Source organism: Chaetura pelagica, unplaced genomic scaffold, assembly GCF_000747805.2.
Source record: "Chaetura pelagica isolate M959 unplaced genomic scaffold, ChaPel_1.0 scaffold90, whole genome shotgun sequence".
In the NCBI taxonomy this organism is placed as follows: domain Eukaryota; kingdom Metazoa; phylum Chordata; class Aves; order Apodiformes; family Apodidae; genus Chaetura; species Chaetura pelagica.
The window spans coordinates 452,810-471,483 of record NW_009953496.1 but is presented as its reverse complement, the minus strand read 5'-3'; the positions used below and the strand labels follow the sequence as shown (position 1 = coordinate 471,483).

The 18,674-nt window shown below is 37.3% G+C and overlaps 1 protein-coding gene across 1 annotated transcript in view; it reads left to right on the top strand.

Moving 5' to 3' along the window:
• The window catches only part of MAN1A1 (mannosidase, alpha, class 1A, member 1), a 104,573-nt gene that overhangs the window by 19,887 nt on the left and 66,012 nt on the right, over positions 1-18,674 (top strand). Inside the window, exon 3 of the mRNA XM_009999091.1 lies at positions 147-227. Within this exon, the coding sequence (XP_009997393.1) occupies positions 147-227 (81 nt within the window). The remainder of the gene's footprint in view (positions 1-146; positions 228-18,674) is intronic.

Below are 18,674 nucleotides of genomic sequence, written 5' to 3'. Positions count from 1 at the left end.
TTCCCTACATTTTCTGTGTTTTGCCATTTACTTATGTTGTAGCTTAGTACCTGCATGTATGGCCAAAAGAAAAAGAACTAGAACAAAAAACCGAAACAGTACAGAAAAGTGTCAGGGAATAAAACTATGTTTGTTTATTTCAACAGAATGCTGAAATTTCGGTATTTGAGGTGAACATCCGTTTTGTTGGTGGATTACTTTCAGCTTACTATCTTTCAGGAGAAGAGGTAAGATATTTCCATGTGGCTTATCTGAAATATCATCATATAGGTAAATAGGTAACTTTTAGTTAATTAATTTTATTCATCAGAATTAAAGTCATTTAGAACTTTGAAAATTGCTTGTACAGCAGAAGCATGTCCAATAGATGTTCTTGTTTCTGCTACTGTTGCTTTGTACAAGTCTGAAAGTGTTAAATTATTTTTATTTTTATTTCTGAATAGAGGCCATACCCAGTACATTCTTATTTGGCTTTGTTCATGAGTATGTATTTAGGAAGTTCCTGTGCCATAATAGTGGTAGCTCTGGTGCATTGGGTACCTGCTTCACAAATTGATTTGGAGGATATTCTTAACTCCTCTGAACTCTGTTTCTCTTGATCTTCCTGAAGTTGAAGCTTCAACTCACGTGAAGAAGACATGTTAAGCGTGAAAGGATAACTGGCAAACCCATGCATGTGAATGTCTTTAAAGCATTAATATCCCATTAATCTCTCTTGCCTGTCGTGGTTTCTGGACAGAATGAAGAAGCAATTTCATATAAAAGCTTTGATTAATGCAATTATTTCTGTAATATCTTTAGACAAGGCTATACTAAGTAAAAGGCACTGGCATATTTTAAATTTTTAGCTTGACATTTGAAAAGTCTTCAATCTTACTGGTTTAAATTTTTGTTACTGCTTCTGGATTATAGTAGTATTTTATTGTGGGATTAACAGAAGTTAATAATCTTTAACTGTAATTTGAATTTATCATTGGATTTCTTTAAATCCAAAGCAATTACTGGTGGGAACTTTAAAAACCTTAAAGATACATCATTTTTTGTACGTAAATTTCAGAAATACTGGATAAAACTGGTTTAAGCCTGTCACTTTATCACGTACACCATAGAAGTTAATTTAGTCTTTGTTAAAATTTATAATTATGTTAAAGCTGTCTTAGCAGGTGTGATTGGGTCATGCACCTGACAAAGCAGCTACAAGGAGACAGTGTTTCTCTGACACTTTGCGTCTTAATTAGGTTTACCTATTTATTTCCCATGGTCTTGTCCTAATTGTAGGTGGTATTGAAAAGGCACTAATGTTTTAAAAGATACAGCTTTTTATATTTTAACTGATTTATAATTTTCAGGGGGAAAAAAAGGTGCTCTTAGACCCATTTCAAATTCACACTTAGCAGTAATGAAAAAAATGAGAGGTGCTTGATAGCTGGCTTCCTCATCTTTACTAAAAGCTGTTTTACTTAATATTTCATCTCAGATTCTTGAAGGAAATCACTTGTCCTCCTACAGTAACTCACAATTAAAGATGAACAGAATTGAAAACTCTTCCTTCTGCAATATAATAGCTGCATCTTTCACTGGGTATCTATTTCTCGCAAACAGGAATTAACTTTTCCAGTATAACAGAGTTACATTTTAATAAACTGGTTCCAACAGAAGTAGAGCGTGCTTCTTGACAGACAATGACCTGGTAGAGAGCTGCACGTGAACCTTTATATCAAGCAGCAATTGTCTGTCAATAAATGCCTGAACCATTTTTCATCAGTGTTGTTGATTTCACATACATGTTGGTGGCTTATATCTTGTGTCTGTTAATGTACAGGCTGACTTTCAACCAGTGCATATATATAGTTTCTCCTAAATAACACCTAATAATTGCTTCTCAACCACTCCATCTTTGAAGAGGCAGTTTTACCACCATCTCTTGATTAGCTTGGTAGCAACACCAGTATTCAAATAAAACTGTTGTAAAAACAAAATGAGAAAACACTTGAAACAAAAGTTGTTCCACATAGTGCATAAGTGAAACTCTTCACAGAGGAATATTAGGGATACCAGGTGCTGATGGCCATACTAAAAATTAATTAACTCATTAATGAGGGTAAAATGGGCCCCTAAACACTAAGATGATGTGTATGATTAAGGAGGATCTTGACCTCTTCCAGGGTGAGAAAGAAACTGTCCATGCTGGCCACCAGTTTTCATACTCTTTGATAGACATCTGATGTCCAAGACAGAATCATTTCTCTAAAGAAACAGGTGCTTTGGTGGTTTAGAGAGTGCAACCCAGCATACTCTGCCTTCATCGTTTTAGGAAAACTTCCCAATATCACTCCTAAATCCAGGACACTGAATAGCCAGCTGCTGCCTGTGGGAGGAGTGGGATGAGGCCATTCTGGGGACAGAGCAGCAGTGTGAGGTTTCTGGTGTTGCCTGGGTCTGTCCTTCACTGGTGCTGCTGGAAGGTGTAGAAAGGACTGAAATTCCCAGAAGCTGGCTGCCACCATACAAAGTGCATATCTAATCATCCTTTAGTCCATTACATTAGTGGGTGTTCCCAAGGAGGCAGAACAACCTGCGTGCTGGCTGTTTGGAGAACTAAGCTTTCTCAGTTAAAAGCTCATTTTATTCTTTATCAGATTAACTATTTAAAAATATTATATTAGTTTATCAATATCCTAATTAAAGAAAGCTTTGTTTCAGTAAAAGCAGTGACAGAAATAATTATTGTTTGTACTTCTGAATTACATTTCCATGGGTAATGATCCAAAGCTGCAACATACTGTATGTTCCATAATAATTTGTAAGTCTAACTAATCATGATTAAAGAATGTGCTGTCACACTGAGTAGTTTGTAAAACATCCTGCTCACATAATAGTTCATTTAGATAAAGGCACCAATGTGACTAATTTTAAAAAATAACAGTTGAATACTTTGCCTCTTGGTGACTGTGGGCTGCTTACTTGCAAATAGAGCTATGAGATGCATTATATTAAACTTCCTAAAATTTTGGCATTATTAGAATTAATATGAAATGACTAAAAATGCTAGAACAGTGTCATACACACGACTTTTTTAAAAATTATTTTATTATTGCTCTTTAAACCCCTAGAAGTAATTCCAGTGAAATACCAAACTGAATTTGTAAAACAGCTACAAATAACAGAAAACTTGATTTCATAGTAATATGACACATGAATTCTTCCTTGCTATTTCCCCATGAGTCAATAATAAGGGATTATTAAGAATAAGCCTGGTTCCTGTAAAGCAGTGCTAGTGTTTTTTTTGTTTGTTTATTTGTAAGAAAGAATCTGGAAGAGCCTGTTGTATGGTGAGTTTAAACCGCAGGAATAGGACAGATTCATTTGCAAATTTTCTTGTTTGTTTTTTTTTTTTGTTGTTGTTCAAATTAAACTTGAATTCATTAGTAGAAGTGATTTATCTTCTGGGCAACTTAGTATGTGACGTTTCTTGATTTTCTACTCTCCTAGTAAGGGAGAGATTTGTTTTACAAATGCTTTGTGATACTTACTAGTCTCATGTCATATTCCAGTATAGTGGGGCTCAGGAATATTGCACGTGGCAAAATCCCCTGTTCTGCAGACCCAGATATTTCTTTTACTCTTGCTTACATTAAGGACACTTCCAAACATAGTTGTATAAGGAGATAATTTGTTAACTTTTGGACAAGGACAACACTGAATCCTCTTTCTTGGAATTCATGGAGATGACAAATACTATTTTTGAGCAGTGGAATCTTCACTGTTGGAATTAATAGTGATACTGGTGCTGAGAATCATTATAAGCTTATGGAGCTGCTTGTGGAGAATATACAATCTTAAAGACTGATCTGGCTGGCTCTTCTGGTTTACTGATAGCTGATTCTTAAAGGTCCTGCTAAAGTTATGTATTAAGGGCTGAAGGTTGGTTCCACAATCAGGGAATAGTATGTTGCATAGGCAGAATAGAAGGAGCTTTTAATAATTGTTGATTGTATGAGTAGCAAAAATTGAATACAAAATGCTCTGAAGTGAATTAGGAGCATGAGTTTCAGATCCACCTAGTAAGTTCCTGATTCCTTAGAATCTTTTCCATTTTTTGGATGGGATGAGGTTGTGTTTTTGTTTTGCTTCGTTTTTTTCCCAGAGTGAAAATATTTTTTATTCAGCAGCTGTTCTTCCTGCGTAATATAGGCTTCTCTTTTCTAGGACTAATGATAGTTAACTTCACTGGAAAAAGATAAAGTTGATAATGGTGTTCATATTGCCATTTCTCTTCCTGACTTTAAGCAGCAATGTGACAGATACTTTTTTTTTTTTCCTTTGGCAGTATCTCCTGTTTTTAAGGAACACAACTGTTAATTAGAAATAAAAAAGCAAAAAAAGAAAAAAAATAAAAAAGAGACTAGCTTATATCTGCGTTTAAAACAGGGGTTACAGTGCTGCTATTGAACCTCACTTGATCTTGGCCTCCTGTCTGACTTCAGAGCTAATCATTGCCTGCTTAAAACAACCATCCATCAGTGATGGTAGTGCTGTCTTCTTAATGAGGAGCAGCCATGAAATAATGATGCAGGTGCTATTGATCTAGAGCTGCCTTTGCCAAGATGACCACAAAACATTGCTGACTTCATATAATGCTAAGACATTCGCCAGAATTGAGCTGTAGCTATTATAGCTGGCTCTCCCTCGCTTGTAGAGATCTCCTTTCATAGAGAATATTTAAATTCCATATATATAAAAAATATAATTAATCACTTAGAAATCTTGAATAGTAGAAGGATGAAGTTGGTCACTTGGAGAAAGGTATTGGCCTATTTATTCAAATCAGAAATGTAAGTTCCGGTATAGATGCCTAGGGGATCTTATCTCACCACTGTGAGAATTTTATCTCTGCTTCCTTTCACTTAAGTTGACACTAATTAATGGGAGGATTTTTCCTTTTATGTCTTGGAAGCTTGATTTCTAATGCTGTTTGAAACTCCAGGCATACTGTATCAGCTTGATCAGTTCTGTGTGAATGCCACTGAACTTAAGTATCTTCACAGACTGGCAGTAGAATTCCCTGTTTGGTAAAAACTAGAAGGCTGCAGTTGCCTGTAGTTCCGCAACCCTGTTTTCAGATTTGGGTCCTGTTTGCCACCTACCATCCATCTGCTGCCACTTGAAGTGATACATCAGTACTTAAGCAGTGTTATGTTTTAGTTCCTTTAGAGCTCTGAAATGATCGTGGTGATTTGTTTTCTTTATCATTAATTTATCTTCTTTTTCAGCTTCTGTATTTCACACAATCCTGGAGTCATTCAGCTTGGAAAGGACCTCAAGAGGTCATCTAGTCTAGCCTCAATACTGGGACAGTGCTTTGGGCTTGTTGTTTTAAGGATCTCCTTGCATGGGAACTTCCCTAGGCTCTTCAAGATTGAACATTGGAGCAAGTTTAGCTTTTCTGCAATGGCTTTATTTCATGCACTTTTACACAAACATCTCTTAATTGTTCCTCCTGGCTCTCTACTGGGCCCTGTGCTTCTCTTTTCATTTTTTAACTTTAATAACTTGATCTTCAAAAATTACTTTTAGCCTGGCAACAGTTTTTCATTTAGCTTTTCAGACATCAGTTTCTGTATTCCTTAATTAGACTTAATATACTTTGGCTTTGAGTTACCTTCTTTACAGTCACACCAAAAGAAGGCAGAAGTCATTTGAGCCTTTTGATTTGAGAATCTTGTGACTCTGAACCTTATCTTTTATCCTCCAAGTCATCTCCAAACATTTTACCCATTGAGGTGTTTCTTTCTAATTTCATTTTAGCTCTTCCTCTTGATTCTGTACCTGAACGTAAATATTACCAAAGTGAACCTTTTGTTTCTGGCAGCATGTTGAGCTGGAAAATGTGACCCCTGTTAGACAGTAATATGTCAGAATAAGTCAAGTGCTACTTTTTTCTCTTACAGAAACTTTGAGTTTATCAAGAAGCTGTCATTACAATGGATAAAAGAATGTAGCTCTGCTGTAGCACTTCACAGCCAACTCAGGGACAGAGAAGGATTTCACATCTCTGTTTCCCACAATCACAGTATTTAATCTCCATTAGTATTTCAATCTCTTCACCACCTTTAACAGATCTAGTGCTGTTCTCTTTCTGTGCTAGCTGCATCAAAATGTACTCCAGAATCCCTGTGTATTCATATTCTGGAGATAACCTCGACTCCTGCGTTTTTCTTTGATGTAGATTGTTCTTCTGCTGTTCCAAGCAGACTGCCTTTCAGTCTTCTATTTCTGTCTCTTTAAGTTCCTGCAGTGTAATTATACTGTCATGGTAGATGAAACCCATCTCTGTTAAATGGGTTCCCTATACTCCAGAAGCCTCTTCATTCCTAGTACTCCTGGCCCCTTTCTCCCAATGTTACTCGCTGAGCTGCTCTGTGCTCAGAGCTGGCCCCACACATAAAGCTGTGGAAACTTCAAAGAACAGTAACAGAAATGCTGGTTTCATCTTGCACTTAATGCAATTTTTTCTTCTTGGGTTTCCTTCTCTTTCCTCTCTGCTTTGGAGTTACTAGCACCACATACACGTATCATGACTGGGAACTCTTACTCAGATCTAAGAACTCGGAGGTTTATGGAGCCTCTGCCACCTGTACCCCAGGTATGCAATCAGCTGCCAGCACCCACAACTTTTGCACCTCATAAAACAGCCCCTCAGGCTGCTCTGCTGACATAAAGTGAAAATAGTGGCCCTTGACATTAGTTTGGTGAATTGCTGTCTGCTGGAGTTCAGCAGGGGCTGTGTTTCTCTTTCAAATGTCTGTCATCAGCATGAGTGTCCACAGCAGGGGAGCAGACCAGCTATGATGATAGCCTGCTGCAGCTGCCGTACCCAAGCCTGCTAACCTATGGTGAAACCAGCAGCCAGAGCCCTGATTTTGGTCTGAGAAACATGAATTTGAGACTCTGATGTGGACACAACCACATTCTTCATTTTTAGTGGGTTTGCCTTTTGTGTCTTGTTTGGGGTTTTTTTCAAAACAACACAACTAATTGTTTGGGCAAACTTACTTGATATGCTTTTGCATTCATGCAAAACTGAACAGAAATGCTTTATTGCTTATTACATTAAGCAAAAATCCCTGCTTACCTCCAGACTGCTGTAGTCTGATGCTAAAGCTGGTCAACTGTTAGAAAGGACAAGTGATGATAATGAAAGCCAAGTAATATTTGTTTGTAACAGCTGGTATGTTTGACATGAGCTCGTGAGCTATATTATTAAGTAGAACTCTGGCAGCTGAGAGAAAGGTGGTTTGTTTGTTCTGAGGATTTGGCTCTCCACCAGCTCCTGTAGTTTAACTTGATTGTGGTCCAACAGAACAGTTAGAGAGGGCATGTCTACCATAAGTACTCGTGTAACAGCCCTTCCTTTTGAGCAGCAGCTCTAGAGAGACTTGAAAGAAGAATTATTTGCATAAGTTAATATTCTATACAGAAGAAATTACATGCTATTAACAGCCTGTCCAGAGTCACCCTGCATGTGCAAAAAAATTCAGTCTCCAAAAAAGTCTCTTTTATTTATCTCAGTATTCAGTTCTGTCATTTTGCAGCATCAAATGCAATTACAATAATAAAGCAGAATAAATGGAGAGTGAAAACATTGCCTGAAGAGTTAGTAGGATTGTCCTGTTTTGCAAATACAATGGATAGTGTATAATATATGGTGAAAAACATGTTTCTGTGGCGTAATTTGCAACCAGTGTTGAGATTGTTGCAAATATACTATCTAGAGAATAAACCTTATATACAATTTTACAGCCAAGAATCTGCCTAATTTCTGCAAATGAAAGCAACACAAAAACTGCAGGACTAGGTCAGCATGTAATTTTATCCTCCTTTAGTTCTAGGCTATAGAAAAAAATTAGGAAAGTATATTTGCTCTGTGGATCTATTATAAAATTTGATTATGTCATAAGTAATAAATGTTACTGAACCACCATACTTTTTATTTTTAACCCAGGTAAAAATAGTATGTACCTGCATTTTACTCTGGGAGTAACTCTTAATTTCTTCATCTCATTTTATCAAAATGTTTAGTTAGTTTATTTAAGATTCCATCTTGTGTTCTGTCTCCACAGACTGAGTCTGATCCAGAGGTTATTTTTCATTAAATTGAAAGTTAAGTAGATGATGACGTCCTCTCCTTATTAGCTTAGGGAAGATAAAAGTGTAAACCATCCACTGGGAGACTGCTGTGTTTTTTATTCTGTTGGCAACTACTGAGTCATTCCATCAGATTCCCAAGTCTGCAAACACTTCTACTTTTGTATCTTTTTAGCAAAAATTTAAATTACATTACAAAATTTTAATTCTATGAAAGAATACATAAACATTCAGTCATTTTAAGTATTTTAAATACAAATCAAGTGAATGGAAGTTTATGATGAAATTGGGAAAGCTCTCATCCAATTTGCTGTTTGAGGGATCAGATTAGAGATTCATTACAAAATACCACTTTGTGCTCCGTACAAGTCCTGCTGTTTGAAGCTAACTGAAAATCATTGAGAAAATTGAATGCCTGAAATCCAAAGCAAACATCATTGCTGTTCTTGCATGCTCTTCCTGCATCCAGCAATAGGTACAGATAATAGCATCTTTGCTGCAGAAGAATCAGATATTCTTTTAGTCTCTCTTAGGTTTAGCAATACAGTTTGCTCAGCAGTTCAAACCTGAAACAGATACACACAAGGTTGACTGGCTTGAAGTTAGCATAAACTCACCTGATCAATTTATAGAGTGCTAATTGGCCTGTGTATTTTTTTTTTCCAAGATCTATTGTTTGTGCTTTTTCAAACAATCAAAATCTAAAACATTTGAAAGGAAAGGAGGAAACTTTTTACAAAGGTCTTTCAAAAATTACAGGAATCCACATATTCGTTTGCCTTTTTTTTTGGTACAAATGCAACAGTTGAATAATGTTGATAAATGTTGTGGCTAATAAATGAATGCAGTTCCTGTCTCTCCTGAGCCAAAAGCTATCCTCTGCCATACGGAGGCTGTATTTGCACCCTATGTGCAAATGATGGAGAAGGAATTTGGAAAAGATATTCACATGAAAAATCCTATTCTGCTTCCAATGCAACGGGTGCCAAGGGATTTGGGGGTTTTGGCAATTGATGGCTCCTAAACAGAGCTGTCATGAAGCATTTGAAAGACAAATCTTTGTTTTCCTCAAATAAATGAATATAATGGTTCATTTTGCATAGGGCCAAGTGCACAGAAATGAGCAAACTGCAAGCTTTTCTTAAGCCAAAGGAGTTAACGAAGATTTGAAAGGTGAAAAAGAGGAGCAGTATATACTGCCTGTGTTTCATATATATCTCACTTGCTTTCCTGAAGGAAAAATAGTTTTAGAATGCATTTAAACAGCAAATTCAGTTTCTTAGCCTACTCTTTACATTGCAAGTCTTTTGTCAACAAGTATTACACTTTTGTATTCCCAGGAGTGTTAGCTGTCCAGCTCTCCTACTGTTTAATTTTTAGTAAAGCATAAGATATAAGAGAAGTCAGACAGTGGTAAAGTGTGCTGAAGAACTGTGATTGTGTTTGATGTGTTCAGCTCTGGTATTCTTCACTCATCTCCTTTGATCACTTATATTAACCCACTTGACCTTGGTAACTCCTTCAAATAGTAGCTAATTAAGACACTACCGTATGAAGGGACTCTTGTAGTTCAGGTACATGAAGGCTCAAAAGCTTATTTCAACATCCAAAAAAACTAACCTTATGTAAACTGACAGAACTCTAAAGCAAACAAGGAAGATCATTCCAGCAGCAATGTTACTGAGTGCAATCAACCTTCGGTTAACAGAAAGCAATCTTCTTTCTGGCTTCAATGGCCAGTTGCATTGTTTCTTATGAATCAGAAGTATTGAAGGACCAAGAAGGCCCTGTAACTAGTTAATCTGAAGAACTAGATGTGTCTGGTTTGTTTCTTTTTCAGCCTGTAGGCAGTCATCTGCTTTTGCAGGCTAAGCACAATAACCACAGTAGTTGTTTGTGGAAGCTGGTTCAGTCCAGTTAGTGCTTTAAAGTTGTGTTGTCCTTATTTTTTTGCAATAATTACTAGATAATTTTACAGTCCAGCAGATGCTGAGGATCATCATGTAAAAAGGATATGCTGTGAAATTCTCTTCCATTTTTCTTCGAAAACTCTTTTGTTTTCTTCAAACCAGCAGCTGCAGAACAAAATCAGCAGCTCACAATGCCATTTCTTAAAGGATGCTATTTTCCCTAGTTGTTCTTAAAAACACGATTCATAGTATACAGACAGTTTCAATCTTTTTCCTGTTATCATGCAAAACCAGTGCATGAAAACTCAAACCTTCTCATCAGCATTTGCTGCTTGTGGGGTGTTTCTGTGCTCAGTCTTTTCTCTCCACAGTTGCCTTTATTTCCATTTATATTCTAGAGAGAAAAACAAATAATCTTTCTGATTCCAGGCAAGATCAATAACTGCTGAGATGCTCTGGGCAAACATTGCCACGGTGCTGCAGGAGACTCTGGGGATGGGACTTGGCATGTCTGGGCAGACTTATTCCAATGTTAAATGCCATCAGCCCTTCTGATTTGCTTGAAAGTTGTGTGTTAATTTAATACTGTTATCAACTGATCCAGGGCCAAAAGTAAAGACTTACTGAGATAGCAAGAACTCCTTGCTCAACTGTTTTTTTTTCTTGACAGAATATAATGGTGATAGAAGAAGTCAGTGTAACTGATGCTAAGAAGCCCCTATTCTAAATCATACTTTTAGGACTTATTTGTATCTAGTTACAACTTGTAATTACAGTTAAGGGACTGTAGTGTTTTGATTTACATACCATCAAATATATATAAAAAAACAATTAAGTGAAACCAGCAAAGTATTCCCTCTAGGAATAGCTATGTGAAGTGTTCAGTCAAACAGTAAAATGAAACACTAAAGCCATATCATGACTTTTGGTAAAAATGGAGAGTGTTTACATGAATCAAGTATTTTTTTCTTTCTCCTGTTTCAAGTGGAGAGGGATAGAAAGCAGTGTAATGATACCTATATATGCTAACATGCATACCTGAAATCTTTATTAATACTTCTAACCATTATTAACTCCAAATGTACACCATATTAAAAAATAATATTGATCTTTGAAGAGAACACCTTATGACTGTTTAATTGGAGGAATGATTTTGAGGGTTAACTGTGAAAAAAGTTTTAACTGCAGGGAATTCAGAGAAGCAGTTGCATTGCTCATAGATTTATGACTAGCTGGCAGCACTGCTCTTCAGTCAGAGCACTTGTTTCTGACTTCAGAATTGAAAATGTCTACTTACTTCCTTATGTTTTAGTCACTCTAGTTTTATGGCTTGTCCAATAAGAGGAATAGTCTTACAGTAAACAGAAAGGAATTGAATTAGTCTGCCTGATGATTTAACTTACAACATAAAAGCAGCTTCTTAAATCATAGTTCTCTCTCTTGAAGCCTCCTGTTTGGCTTACATAAAAAGAACTACAAGAGAGCTGACATTTATTTAATTTAAGGAAAATACCCAAGCACTTTATTTACATTTATTTTGGTTGTGTGCATTATTCATCAGTTACTGTGACTATTGTCTTTCAGAGAAATCTCAACAATAAGAAAGCAAGCACTGAGTTAAGAAATCATCATCTTTTTCTGCTATATGAAAGAAGTTTTTACGTGTTATGTTACTTAAATTAAAAGCAAGAAAGATGGTGTGTTTGAGGTCTTTTAGAGGAAGGAACCTGCAGACTATGCTGAATGTTAACAAATTGCTCTCCCCTGCTTCTTAGGGATGCATCATCAGTGCAACTGCTAGTGTGAAAAAACTCACCTGTCATGAAATCAAGCTAAGCTGTTTGCACAATTGCAAATCCAGGCTGAATTTACCCAAATGACACCTTCTCAATCCTGTTGTTTTTTAACTGAATTTACCAAAATACATTGAATAAATAGTTTTATAATAGTGGTTGTGACAGTCATTAACTTTTACTTGCCATCTGAGAAGCCACTGAGATGAGACATTAGGGCTTGGTTCCTAAAAATGAAACAGAAGCAGTCTGTAACTGCTGGTAGCAGACAAAGAACAATCAGAGTTTTATGATCAAATGGCATGTTCCTGAGTGATCTATGCTGTAAATCTAACAGAGTGACAATTGGCGCTGTCTTTGCACTTGTGGTCATTTTACTTTTAAAGATATTTATGATGTTTCCAGTATCTGAGATCACAAAATCTGGAAATTCCTGTGTAGCCTTCAATACTAGTATAAGGATTAAAATAAATGCATTACTGTTTAAACACAGGACAGCCTTAATATGCAATGTTAGTTTTCATCAGATACTCATTATATTTGATACACATTTAAAGAGTAGAAGAAACACTCTGAAAGAGCAGGTTTTAATTTATTTTTTATGAACACATCAAATTAATGGTGAATGGAATTGCCCATGCATGAAGATGAATAGAGGATCTCTGGTGAAGGACATTAGAGTAAACTTCAATGCAAATGAAATTCCTAAAGTTTTTTGTGCTTAATGAAGACTGTGTAAAGCCTGAAACTGTAATTCTGTGCCCAATGTCATGACTGGTTTAAAAAACTTGAATTTGTCTTACTTTGTATTTACTTTGTATGTAGTTCACCAGTTATTAGTTCTTATTGTTGTTATTATTAGTTTACTGCTTGCTTTCTAAAGCAAGCCACTACTACATTATAAGAAGAGTCTCTTGCTGATAAATAGTGTGTTCCAGTGTCTACTGAAACTGTAGTTTGGTCCAAAGCTCCCCAGTTCAAGAGAGACAGGGAACTGCTGGATAGAGTCAGGAGAGGGCAACAAAGACGACTGGGGGACTGGAGCATCTCTCTTATGAGGAAAGGTTGAGAGAGCTGGGAGTCTTCAGCTTGGGAGGAGATCTTATTAATGTCTATAAATATCTAAATGGTAAGTTTAAGGAGGATGGTGTCAGTCTTTTTTCAGTAGGGTCCAGCAATAGGACAAGAAGCAATGGGCATAAACTGAAGCAAAGGAAATTCCGTCTGAACATGAGTTAAACCTTCTTTACAGAGAGGGTGACAAGGTCCTGGAACAGGCTTCCCTGGGGAGTTGTGGAGTCTCCTTCTCTGGAGATACTCAAGACCGACCTGGATGCAGTCCTGAGTAATGTACTCAAGGGGATTCTGCTTTAGCTAGGGGAATTGGACTAGGTGATCTCTAGAGGTCCCTTCCAACTCCAATCATTCTGTGAAAGTCACTTAGGATTATACATGCCCTAATCCTGTGCCATAATATATGTGTAACTTTTATATAACACTTTCAGCAGAAACTGAAGCATGGGAGATTCTCTCTGAACATCAGAAAACATATTTTTACTGTGAAGGTGACTGAGCACTGCACAGGTTCCCCAGAGAGACTGTGGAGTCTCCATCCATGGAGATACTCAAAAGTCATCTGAATGCACAATTCTAGGCAACTGGCTCTAGATGGCCCTCCTTGAGCAGGGGTTTGGACCAGATGACCTTCAGAGGACCATGCCAATCTCAGGCATTCTGTGAACATTCACTCACATTTTCATGAAATCACAATCCCTTTGTTTTCTGGAGCATTTTTGCCTGAAAACAAGGAAAAGGAAAACTTTCCTTTTTCAGGGCCACAGCACTAGCACTGTAGACCCACAGCAATTGCTCTACAACAACAGGAGTAACTCTCTTCAGAAAGAACAAAACCTGACCTGGCTGGAGAAGATCTACTCTGTTCTACCTGATCTGAGGACGTTATCAGTGTAAATTTTAACCCTTTGAGTACTGACCTCTGAGCAATATCAATACCTGACAATACCTGTGACGGTGTCAGATTGAGACTATGTGGTGATTCAGGAACACCACCTTTTGAGGGGGACCAGAGCAAAAAGGCAGAGTATTTTTTTCTGTTGACTCAACAAGCTGACCAGGTTTGCTCTGCAGGTGCCCATTAGCTAGTAGTTGGTTCAAGGAAGATAGCAGGCTGTGGAAGATCCTGAGCTTTGGATGCTTTTGTCCACAGATCCTTTTGATTCCAACTGTTGAGAGTCATTTCATTAAGCTGTTATTCTGTTGAAGTAAGATATTAAAGTGAGTAAATTAAGTTAGGAAAAAAAAAAGAGCAGAAGAACAATTAAAATAGGCATACTTTGTGTCCTTTTCACATTGTTATACTTGTCTATTTGATAAGCATAATTTAAAACTCTTTCCATTAACATCTGGAACAACCTTGCAAGTATCTTGTCATGCTGGCTGAAACAAACAGCTCTCCGTTTGTTCTTCAGTTAACATTAAAAAGCAAATAAAATATAATTTACCTAGGCAAATTTTAGCCTTCTCTGTGCCTTCCACCATCATGTAGGAGCATACTTTAGAGTGAAGGCATCACTCTAAATCACTTAGTGGTCTTGGAATTAAGATACAGTCAAATTTACAAGGCCAGAAATGAATCTTCTGTTAGCAGTTTATGCTACATTAAGTATGTAATTATTGATTCACCATGCAAAGTTTATTAGGCTACTCCACTCCACTCCCTGCTTTCACACAGATGGTGTTGCAAATCACCTTTCAACGGTCACCTGCTTGAAAGGAGAGTTTCATATGCAAGATGTCATTCTTTGTTTAGATATGATAGCTTGCAAGATGTCAAATGAGGCAGCTATTTAAATTTGTTTTTACAGTGCTTGGGCTGGGTACGCAAGATAAAATTAAAAGAAAATTAGGAAGCAGATGCTTCTGGCTTAACAGAGGAATTGTGCTAAAAGATATTCTTCATTGCTGGTGGTTATAGTAATTTTACTATGGCAGCTGTCTCCTTAATCAGAAAAACTGCAAACTTCTAGGATGATATCCAGATGTTTTCTGTGTCACTTCACAAGTATAATGAATTTCCATTGTTTATATCATACTTTTAATTCCATTCATATTTGCTTACATCCAATATGTTTTCAAATACATGTATAATCTTCCTTAACTGTAGAAAACCTGAGAGCTAAATATGTGACATTTTGTCCTCTTGACATCCTTTCCTGGTGTTAATGTATTAGTTATTTCTGGGGCTGACAGTGTCTCTCATCAGCATCTAAGCATTTGAATATTAGACTTAAGCAGGTTTGAGGGTTTGTTTTTTTTCATTGGGGCTGGAGCGGTTTTTGGATTAAGGTTTCAGTGATAGGATCTGTTCATCCTTTAGTTGTGCAGCTATATAGTGCATCTTACAGTGCTGGCTGTTGTTCAGAGCAGGACATAACATAGCGTTAATACGTACATAGTAGGTTAATATCCTGTGCCAGTTATGTGGATATTGGGTAAAAATGGAGGTTTAAATCTTCCCCTAGCTCTTAGGTGTGGGCTTAGTTGTCTATCATGGGCTGTTGACAGCTTTAATGCCTGCTAGCTTGCCATCTGCCCTTGCTAGAAACACAAACTTTATTTAACTGGAGACCTGGGATTCCAGGCTTTCTATTGCTGACAGGATGCAAGGCTGGCACCCTAAATATTTGACACTGATTTACAGACACTGAGCTGTTTCATAATTTATTTATCCTGAGTGGTGTGGGATTTCAGAATCCTAGGATTTGAGCACAGCTTTTGTAGGCATGAGTCTTGTTATCTGTGGCTTGGACCTTGGGAGCAGCTGACAGTACAGTTGATCTGCACTTACGCAGCAAATCCAACTCATTACTCATTGCGTATGCTGTGTATTGCACCTCTTGAAAAATAAGGCTGCCCTGAGTTTGGTGTGAGGAATTCTCAAAGGCTTTTATACCTAACAAGTTCCTTTTATTTCAGGCAGTTGTTAAAATTTCTTTACTACATTCAGCACCACCTTTTCTTGTCTTATCACAACAGTGGTATTATTAAATGGTTAGTTCATGAGCTTTCCAGGTACTAATGGATTGTAGCTAAGTTTTAATTGTGCAAGTATACATAAGCTTTAAAAAAACTAATGCTTTCTTGGCATTAGTAGATAGATTAGCAGTTACTTTTTCTCTTGTAGTCCAAAAGTTGTTCTAGTTAAATAGTTCTTGGAGTTTGTGAAAGCAGTCTTAAATACACATGACTAGCACAAAAAGAAATAACTAAATATAATTGAAATAAACTCGTCCTGTATGATTTTTTTAATCCTAAGGTTACTTAGCAATTCATTCCTTTGTTGCAATTTTAAAATGCAGGTCAGATGTGTATAAGTTACTGTACATTAATATTGTTTGGCTTATGCCTTGCCTTCTTTCTGCTAGTTTGTACCATTTACTACTGGCCTACCTAAAATAAGATTTTCAAACACAATATGTCTACTTAGAAATTATTTAGTTAAAAAACAACTGAAGTAATTACATGTGTTAACTACTGCTGATAACTTGAGGGGTTTTGTACTTATTGCTGTGTACACTTAGATTAAATCTGGAAATCTCACTTACATACCAGATACTTTCATTTGATTTAGTTCTCTACAGTCTTCTCTACAGAAGGGAACTTGTCAGGGTACTATGTGAATTCTTGAATACAATAACCAGTTAGAAAAGAAAATAAATTTTCTTGCCATCAGTGAAACAATAACAAAAAAAATCTAAGCAAATAAAGCGAGGGATTAGTCTTCTTTCCCTTTCAAAAGGTTATTTTTTGTAGTAAGTACATTTTTTAAGTGAGCTGGTGACCATCATACTGGAGTATTCTGGAAAAGGCAGTGCAGTTCTGAAAGCTTGCCTGTGTTTGTTATTTCCTCAAGTGGTGAAAAAGACACGTGTTACTTTAGCAGTTTACAGGTGAGGTAAGAGTTGTTGCTCACAGATGCCACACACTTCCTGAATGTCTTCCTGAATGTAAGGTTATTTGCATACTTCTACAGTCACAATTTTGAAAAGCTGGAAACTGCTGTGCACCTTCCTGAAGTGCCGCGTCATCTTGGGTGCCAAGAGCTTTCACAAGGTTTGAGTGTTCTGGTGTCTGCTGCTCTCACAGACATGTCAAACAGAACCTCTGGATTCCCATACAGAAGATCTCGTTGTAAATGCTATACTGGCTGTTTTTTCCTTTGATGGGAAAGAAAGTCCCCTTTCACTACAGGAAACCCCTTTTACCTACAGAATCTGTATTTTCTAGGCTCTTGCCACTGAAAACTGTTTGTCTTTTTATACGTTCCAGCCCAGCACTGTATGATGGTGTAACTGAGTGGGGTGGTGGGAACAACTGTAGGTGGTCATTATTTTAAAATTAAACATTCCTAATCTAAGCAAATAAAGCGAGGGATTAGTCTTCTTTCCCTTTCAAAAGGTTATTTTTTGTAGTAAGTACATTTTTTAAGTGAGCTGGTGACCATCATACTGGAGTATTCTGGAAAAGGCAGTGCAGTTCTGAAAGCTTGCCTGTGTTTGTTATTTCCTCAAGTGGTGAAAAAGACACGTGTTACTTTAGCAGTTTACAGGTGAGGTAAGAGTTGTTGCTCACAGATGCCACACACTTCCTGAATGTCTTCCTGAATGTAAGGTTATTTGCATACTTCTACAGTCACAATTTTGAAAAGCTGGAAACTGCTGTGCACCTTCCTGAAGTGCCGCGTCATCTTGGGTGCCAAGAGCTTTCACAAGGTTTGAGTGTTCTGGTGTCTGCTGCTCTCACAGACATGTCAAACAGAACCTCTGGATTCCCATACAGAAGATCTCGTTGTAAATGCTATACTGGCTGTTTTTTCCTTTGATGGGAAAGAAAGTCCCCTTTCACTACAGGAAACCCCTTTTACCTACAGAATCTGTATTTTCTAGGCTCTTGCCACTGAAAACTGTTTGTCTTTTTATACGTTCCAGCCCAGCACTGTATGATGGTGTAACTGAGTGGGGTGGTGGGAACAACTGTAGGTGGTCATTATTTTAAAATTAAACATTCCTGCTGCTTTATATCACTATGATATTGTTGACATGTGTCAGGGAGAGATTTGTATGAAAACTAGTGCTGCTTTTGAAAATTTTAATGAGAGGGGAGAATGTGAGATTAATTTTTTTTTTAATTTAGTGCTTTTCTTGGGATTTCTGACATCTAACCCCAAGATGACCCTGCTCTGCACTGTGTAACAGTTTAACTTGTACTCCCTCTGCCGGGCATGCCGGTGGGATAGAAACCCTGACCAGTTGCATTTTGCTAATCTCCAGGGAAGGGGGGAATTTGTTTAAGTTGTCAATAAAATAAAATGCCATTATATCTAGTCAAAATTCATGGGAGAAGGTGTGACAAGCCACGCACTGTAAAGGAGTTAAAGCATACTTTTCTTCCTTCACTGTGCTTTTATGGAAACAGTGCTGATTTAAATTTCCAGAGCAGAGTCAGCTCTACACTGTCTGGGCTGGCTGTACCTAGGATGGCCCTGTTGGTGGGTTTGGCTTGGTCAGCACAGGCAGTGTAAGATGTTTAGCTCTAAGCAAAGTGTAGTGCAGATTAGTCAAAGGAGCTTTTGTGTCACCTACAAACCAGAAAGCCTTCCCAAAACTCGGAGTGCTGAAGGGCACGATGATGCTGAGTCTGGTGCCAGCATGTGCAGTCGTGCTGATTAGCTCTGGCTGGTCTTTGAGCAGGTGTAGGTGTAGCCTCCAGCAGAGCTGTTCATTTTTAATGCACTGTCCTCCTC